General features: G+C 29.2%; 1 protein-coding gene across 1 annotated transcript; it reads right to left on the bottom strand.

Moving 5' to 3' along the window:
- Positions 1–7,458: 7,458 nt before the first annotated feature.
- Positions 7,459–8,516, bottom strand: GLRG_11272 (aldo/keto reductase; the record flags this gene model as incomplete). The annotated part of the gene is made up of 4 exons (XM_008101957.1): positions 7,459–8,202; positions 8,259–8,316; positions 8,374–8,384; positions 8,442–8,516. 4 exons carry the CDS (start codon positions 8,514–8,516, stop codon positions 7,459–7,461), a joined length of 888 nt encoding a protein of 295 aa, XP_008100148.1.
- Between the last annotated feature and the right edge of the window lie 416 nt (positions 8,517–8,932).

Below are 8,932 nucleotides of genomic sequence, written 5' to 3'. Positions count from 1 at the left end.
TTATTTACCTCTTACTTCTAATTTACTCTTTTTATAAAATAAACTTCTATTAAAGCTTCCTTTAGGGTATATATCTTTTTCCCTTATCTATAGTTATTATACTATTACTTTAATTAAGTAGTATACTACTACTTAGAGGGTTCTTAATTAAGACTTTATCTAGACACCTAAGGAGGAGGTATAGACTTACCTTTAGGCTTTTTAAAAAGCTTAATTTAGGACTATAAACACGCTATAAAGATTATTACTTAGTAAAAAGCCTATATATATAATTAGTTTAATAAAAGCTATTTATATTTACTTTAAGTAACCTAACTTTAGTAAAAATATCTAGTCCTTATCTTTAATATTTAAAGAAGAATTAATATATTTATATTATAGAAGCTAGACTACTACTAGTAAGGACCTTACTAGATTTATTTAGTTTCTCCTATAAGTATATTATATTAGCTTACTTTACTCTCTAGGGATCTAATTACTAAAGCTATATATATAAGTAATTAGTTAAAGAAATTTACTAGGACACCTAAAGGACTTTATTTTTCTCTAGATAAGGATACCTTATAAAATAAAATTACTTTTAATCTTTAGGATTTACTACTAGCTAAAGATAGCTTAAGTACACTAGGTGTACTACTAATTAATAGTTAATACTAAAGATATACCTTTATAAGCTTTTTTAATTAAAGTATCTTTTTTTACTAATTCTATATAAAGGTATAGAGGATAAATAAATTAAAAAAAAGCTTTAAGAAATTACACTACTTATAGCTACTTTACTAAGGTAATTAATAACTATAAGAAGAAGTCTATAACTACTATTTTCCTTACCTTAAAAACACTAGCTTACCTTACTTAAGAAGCTTAAGTTAGCTATTAACTTTATTACTATTATTTTTAAGATAAAGAAACTAATTAATTAAATCTCTATCTTTTTTAAAAAGAACTTTAGTAAAAACGTAAAATTACTATCTTAATTCTAGGTAATCCTCTAATAAACCTCTAAGTTATATATAGAATTACTTTCTTTAAAGTTTACCTTACTGCCTTTAATAAGTCTTAATACTTTCTACTCTTACTAGCCTATACTTTTAGTTCTTTTAAGTATTATTAAGCTAAAAGTACTTAATTTAAATTAGCTTAATATTTAGATTAATTAATAAAAGGACTCCTTTACTACTATTCTTATACTTAAAATACTTTCTATTATCTAGCTTAGTCTTATAACTACTAGTAAACTAATAATTATTATTAGATTAGTAGTTATAACTAGCGCTAGACTCCTAAAATATATAATTAGTATACTAATTTAAGAACTCCTTAGGAAGAGATATACACTTAAAATAAGGAGCTATAACCTAGATATCCCCCTCTAGATCTAGACTAACTTACTTCTAGAAGCTATAAGCGTAGTAACTATATAGTATAACGTTATAAATACTATACGCCTAAATTAAAAGTAAGTTAACTATAAGAGTATAACTAAAGAGCTTCTAGAATAGCACTCTAAAGTAACTAGTATAGGCCTTACTTATAAAGACATAATATAAAAAGATAAGGAAGCTGTTTATAAGACTAGGATTTATTAAGATTTTATATAAGATAGCTTAATTTATATATAACCCCTAAAAGTTAATTATTACTTAACTAATAGTTTTATTACTAAATAAAGTAATAATTTAAAGCTTATAATATAGCTCTCTAACTAAGTCTAGTAGCTTATACTAAATAGTATACCTTAAATACTAAAAGAAACTTATAATTAGTAATAGCTTTAAAAAGGGGAAGGACTAATTAACTTATAACTATATATTTTAAAGTAACTTACTAAAAACAATACAGATATTCTAGCTCTTAAGGAACTCCTTACTAGGTATAGAGCTTAACTACTACTAAGGATAAATCTATATAAGTAGGGTATAATTAACCTTATAATTATTAATAGTATTTAGGTTAGATATATTAACTATTAATAATAATAGATCTAGAAAAACTAAGATAGTAAGATAAAGATTTAAGTTAATTAATAAAAGTAGTTATTAATAAAAGGGTTTAAAAGTAAGTTAATAGGGAAAAGATTTTCCTTTTTATCCTTAAGAAGGTTAATCTACTAAAAAAGAAGGTATAGTAAACTAATCTAGGTAGGTAAGAAAAGGAACTAACTAACTAATTTATAATTAGCTTAAAGGAATAATTTACTACCCTACTTACTAATAATAAGTAAATTACTTTTTTTTTTTAATTTTACTTTATTTACTAGGTTATTTCTTTCTAGCTTTAATTAAGACCCTTTTTTACTTATTACTATATTAACCTACTTTTTTTCTTCCTAATTAATCCTTTCTTCTTTACTTTTTTAATAATAATAATAATTATTTAAGTAATAATCTAGCTATTCTTTATAAAAGCTACCTTTTTTTTTATATACTATTAAACCTAATCTTTCTTTTTTTATTATAATTACTACTTAAAATTATATACTACGCTATATACTTACTAAACCTAAGACTAATTACTTTCTTTTTTTTACTACTAAACGCTACTATAATATCTTTTATTAGCTTAATCTCTTCTTCCTTATAGAACTATAGTAGTATAGCTACCTAGATCTAGCGCCCTTATACTATATATAACTTTAAGAATAACTTATATAACTATATAGGACGTTAGGAATTAAACAGACTGATTAGATTTAAGACTACACTACTAGCTATAACTAAAAAAGCTTAAAACTCCTAATTTATTAATCTTAGTATAAATAACTACTTTAGCTACTAGACTTAGGTATACCTATAAGTAGTACTTATTTAAAATAGTTTTATACGCTTTATTCTAACTAAACTTAATATATATTTTCCTAACTAGCTCTTTTAAGAGGATATAAATTAGTTCTTATAATAGTAACTAGTAGTCTTTATAATCTAGGACAGCTACTAAGAATAATAAGGCTAAAGCTACTAAAAAGTAAAAAGCTATCCTCTTTAATTACTATAACCTTTAGGGTAACTACTCTAAAGAGATTAAATAAAAAGGATAAGATTACTATAGCGTTAGAGGTTATAACTTAGGACTTATTACTAGTCTATAATATTATAGTAGTTCTAATTAGCTAGGAATATTTTACTAATCTAAACGTTACCTTAGTTCTAGTTCCTTAGTTACTTACTATTTATAAAGTAATTAGGACTTTTATATATTTAGTCTTTTTTTTACTATTTATTAATTATCTTAAACACTTTATAAAAATAATTATTAACTAATAAGATAGTATAGTCTATTAGTATAACCCTCTTTAGAAGGCAGGCTAATTTAAGGTAATTTTTATTAATAATATCTTAGTGCTCTAAAGATTCTACTAAGATATAAGGGCCTTACTATATATTAAGAATTTAATTAACGCTAGTGCTTATATTATTAATATAGCCTAATAGCCTAGCTTATAGAAGTGTAGCCTTTACGTTTTAAAGTAGTTCTAAATAGTAGTCTAATATAGTAAATTATACCTAACTAAGAATCTTATTTTCTAAAGTAAAAAAATAAAAGGTATACTAAGTAATTAAATATATATATACTAGATTTAGTAGATTAGCTATAAGTTTTACTATAAAAGTAACTAAGTTAATAATACTATATATAATACTTTAGAAATATATCTTAAGAACGTCTATAGTTAATATAAAAATATTTATATAAGGGTATTAGTAGGCACTAAATTAGACTATATAATTATTAAGAAGCTATATTTAAGGCTAGGCTTTATAGCGTTAATTAAATAAAGTATACTAACTAATCTTTAGATCTTTAGCTTATATTATTATTAATTAGTTACTAGCTAGAGATAATGCTTACTACTTAGACTATTACTAGGCTTTATACCTTAAAACCTACCTAATTAGTCTATCTTAGTAATAAATACTATTAAAAGAGGGTCTAATTCTAAGTATACTCTTATAAGTCTTATACTTCTTAGTTAAATATTACTAGTTACCTTATAACTAATTCCTTAGACGCTTAATATAACGCTATAATTAGAAAGACTTATACGTTTACTTATAAACCTATATTTACTCTTATCTTATCTAGGCTAACTCTATTATTAGTTACTAGAACTAAGCCTCTAGCTTAGGTTTTACTTAAAATTAAAGACGTTATAGAGGAGAACACTCTAACTTAGGCTTAACTACTTTAGAAACCCCTATTAATTAAGTAATATAAAGACTTATAGCTAAAAGAGATAACTTCTTAAGATCTAAACTTATAGTTAGAATAAGTAAATTATAAGTTAACACTTAGTAAGTTAGAGCTTAATTAGTAAAAAGCTAATAAGTTACTTTAATAAGAGGCTATAAATTACTATTATTAACTACTATACTACTAAAATAAGCTTTTTAAGAAACTAGTAATTAATAAGTATATATAAGAGGAATAAGTTAATTAATATAATAACCTAATTAATAAGTTAGCTTATATAACCTCTATATATACGCCCTAGGTACTACTATTATTAAGCTAGAATTAGGAAGGCTAGGATTATAAGGATATAAGGCTTTAATAAGATTATATAAAGGAGGTATATAAGTAGGAGGTAGAGGCTAAGAAGAAGAATAAGAAGAAGGGCTAATATTAATTTACTATAAAAGTAGTTATATAAAGGCTAATTTTAAAAATAATTTCTTCTTAAGAGGACTTATAAAGAAGAAATTAGGGGATAATTAGAGTAAGGTAGGGTAATTAGCCTAAAGTAAGGTAGTATATAGGCTAATTAGAAGATCTTAATCCTAATAAAGTAAAAGATATAAGCTAGTGTTAATAGACTTAGAGATAGGTATATAGAATTTATCTTTTATACTTATACCTACTTTTTAATTAAACTAGAGCTTCTCTATAATTTATTTTTAATTATAATAATATAAGATAATTAGGAGTAATTACCTACCTAATTAGGGTATAATTATACTTAATCTTATAGTTTAACACTTATAATTAATATTAATTTTAAATAGATTAAGACGATTTATGTACTAATTAGTAAGGAATCTTATGTTGCTTTTAGTAGTTATAGTGTTCTATATAGTTACTACACTATAAGAGTCCCTTATACCCTATGCGCTTTTAACATTACTATTATAACTAGAGTCCTTTATTACGCTACTATATGCTACTATACGCTTTTAATACTATATATATTAGCCTAAATTAGGTAAATTATTTTAACTAGTATATAAAGTCTAATATAAAAAGTACTTATTAACTCTTAATCTTTAATAGTTATAATAGCTATAAACTAACTAAATTTAATAATTCTTATAAAAGATAAAAGATTATTACTTTATATATATCTTTTTATTTATTATATAAGCTTTAGCCTTTTAATATAAGTTATTTTAGCTTATTAAAGCTTTTATATAGTAAAAAGGTTTAAAGAAACAATATAAATATAGATTTTATATATTATAAAGAATAACTTTTCTTTACTTTTAAAGTAGTATTTCTTACTTTAATATAAAAAAAGAATATATAAGCTAGCTTTAAATAAGCTAACCTTATACTTTTTAACCTTAAACTACTTATTTTTTACTTAGACTTTAACCTAAATATACTAATACTTACTAGCTTATATCTAATTAGCTTAAGCTTATAAGACCTAAAAACACTAGCTATAATACTAAAAGGTATATAAAGTGCTAGTTCATTAAAAAAAGATCTAAGGATACTTAAAAAAAGCTTACTAATACTAATATATAAGGTAATTAATCTTTAAGCTAAAGGTATTAGTAAGTTAGTATATAAGCTTACTTTTATTAAGGCTAAGAACCTTAGACTTTATATAAAGATAAATATACTAATTAAGTACTAAAACGCTAACAAAACCTAACTATATCTTAAAAAGTTACTTAATATAACTAAGGTAAAAGCACTATAAAAAGAAAACAAAAGGTATTAAAGCTAGAGGTAAAAGAATATCCTAAAAAGAGGCTTATATAAAAAGTAGTAAACTATATATATAATAATATAGTAATTATAAAAAGACTAAATATAATATATAAACCTATAAGATAGTTTAGGATAGTAATTAAAAAATTATAATAAGTAGTTTTAATTAATTTTATATATTATAGTTTAATTAACTTATAGAAAAAGTAAAAAAGTAAGAAAAAGTAGTCTACTTACTATAATTATTTACTTACTATATAAGTATATTATAACTATAGTAAAATCTTATAATAATAAGGAAATCTACTTATTTTTTAGTTAGGAAATCTTAGGCTAATCCTAGTAATATTATTAATATACTTATATAGTAAGTTATAGATTATAGTAAGTTATATACTTCTTTATTATACCTTAAAGGGTGGTTTTTTAACTATTTATTTAAAATTAAAAACTTAACTAAAATAGATATAACTTTCTATATAGCTTTTAATAAGACTTATAAAGTAATATTAAATCTCTAGAAAATATTATCTTTCTTATTATAAGGGAATAAACTCTAAGCCTTATTAAGTACTTTAAATAAGGGTTTTTAAGAGAACTCTAGTACTATTAGGACAATACTTTCTAGAGATTTAATATCGCTTTATAAGTCTTATTAAAAGCTATATAGAAAGTTATATCTATTTTAGTTAAGTTTTCAATTTTTAATAAATAGTTAAAAAACCACCCTTCAAGGGTCCCGCGACGTAGTTTAATTACTATGCACGATACGTTAATGAAATCACTATTTAAGTGGGCGACTTTCACGACCCATAGCTATTAGTTCTAGCTAGCTACGAGGATGATCGTCCGCTCACACTCATACGAGAAATATCCGGTCTAACTCCAGGTTGGTTATCCACAAACCTAAATAAAAGGAAAATTGTGTGAAGCATGCACCCCCCGCCATGAAGTTAGCTCCTTTTGCCTGGATTCCCTCACCATCTTTCTAGGACGGGTCACCACTATATAGCTTTTAATAAGACTTATAAAGTAATATTAAATCTCTAGAAAATATTATCTTTCTTATTATAAGGGAATAAACTCTAAGCCTTATTAAGTACTTTAAATAAGGGTTTTTAAGAGAACTCTAGTACTATTAGGACAATACTTTCTAGAGATTTAATATCGCTTTATAAGTCTTATTAAAAGCTATATAGAAAGTTATATCTATTTTAGTTAAGTTTTCAATTTTTAATAAATAGTTAAAAAACCACCCTTCAAGGTACAATAAGGAAGTGCGCGACTCACTATGCAGGTACGTTAATGAAATCACTATTAAAGTGGGGCGACTTCACCGCCCATTCCCCGGCGATTTGCCGTGGGGCAACCGTGCATTCGACGGTGAATTCACGTGTACTTTCGCCACATTCGACAGTAAATGTATATATATATATATATGCTTAAATTGAACTCGACATATCGCTGTACCAGTGATCCGCTATGGGATGTAGCTACACGATCATAAAAAAAGACATCAATATTTCAGCCGCTTTGAGGTCCGTCCAAGGGGCTGACAGTTGGGTCCCAGCAGACTGGGGCATACTCATCAGTCTCTAGGGTCTTTAAGTCCTCCTCCGACAGCTGGAAATCGTAGATCTTCGTGTTACCGAGAATACGAGAAGGGGTAACACTCTTAGGGAGGGGAATGTATCCTTTCTCCAAACTCCAGCGCAACAGGATCTGAGCCTCTGACTTGCCATATTTCTCACCCAGGGCTTTGAGGTCTTTCTCGCCCCACCTCTCGCCTCGCACGAGAGGGCTATAAGCCTCGATGGCCACGTTGCGCTTCTTCAGCCACTGAACAATGTCGTTTCTTGCGCACCAGGGGTGGATCTCGTACTGGGCAACGTTGATGGCGCCGCCCTTTCCCGGACCTCCACGCTCCTCTTCGAGCTCCTTGATATGCGTTTCAAGCTCGTCGAGGTGATGCACGCCGTAGTTGCTGACGCCGATGGAGCGGACTTTGCCAGCCTCCTGGGCTTCGACGAGGGCTTTCCAGGCACCTTTGCGGCCGGCCGAGCCACCATACGGGCAGTGCAAGAGCATCAGGTCGACATACTCAAGGCCCGTCTCGTTCAAGGTCTTCTCTACCTGGTCCTTGGCACCATCGTAGTGGATGTAGCGGACCTTGGAGGTGAAGAATACCTCGGAGCGGGGGACATCCTTAGCTTTGCGGATGGCTCCACCAGCGCCAGCCTCGTTCTTGTACGAGGCTGCCGAGTCAATCTATTGTTGGTGGTCAGAAGGGGGTTGGGAAATGCAGCACGGATGATGGGCCTCACATGACGGTAGCCGACCTTAATGGCCTCAGCGGTGACCTCCTCAGCCTGTTCAGGAGGGCTGAATTGGTATTGGTTACTGTGAAACTCATAGTGGAAGGCATCCAAATAAACTCACGTCTTCCAGAGCTATGGGATTGTCAGCAAAGTGCATGATATTCGCGCAAGAGGAGGAGTAAGGCGTACGCCATATCCCAACACGGGAATCTCGTAGCCGTTGTTGAGCTTCTGCTTGGACTGGAGCGTGAGCGAGGCCGCCATTATGTGAACGCTACGTGTTGGGGGGGTTAGTCGTAGTGTCTGGCAATGAGGGTAAAAATGAATAGTGAAAGAAGTAGACGCCGCCCTCAACTAGTCAGAACGTTGATGCAGTCGCACGGAACGTCCTTCCGAATAAGACCATTAGTCATTGGAGCGAGGAGAAACGGCACCTCGCCCATTGTGTCCTCCGATAGCTGCGCGTTCGGTGTTGCTGTGCCGAGCTGCTGTGTGCCACAGGTCACATCCTGGGGTCATGTCCTGCGAATCGCGCTGGGGTTGCCTTGCATTCTAGCCTGTGAACAGGCTTACGTCATTAAAGGAGGGGTACCCTAGGCCTTTCCATGTTGTTTTACCCCGCCATCAATGCCCCGCCATCCGACAATTCACCGATTTTGGACGCGCCGCGAGACTTTATG

Source organism: Colletotrichum graminicola, assembly GCF_000149035.1.
Source record: "Colletotrichum graminicola M1.001 genomic scaffold supercont1.79, whole genome shotgun sequence".
NCBI lineage: Eukaryota > Fungi > Ascomycota > Sordariomycetes > Glomerellales > Glomerellaceae > Colletotrichum > Colletotrichum graminicola.
The sequence above is the reverse complement of the archived record's forward strand: the minus strand, read 5'-3'. Positions and strand labels throughout refer to the sequence as shown.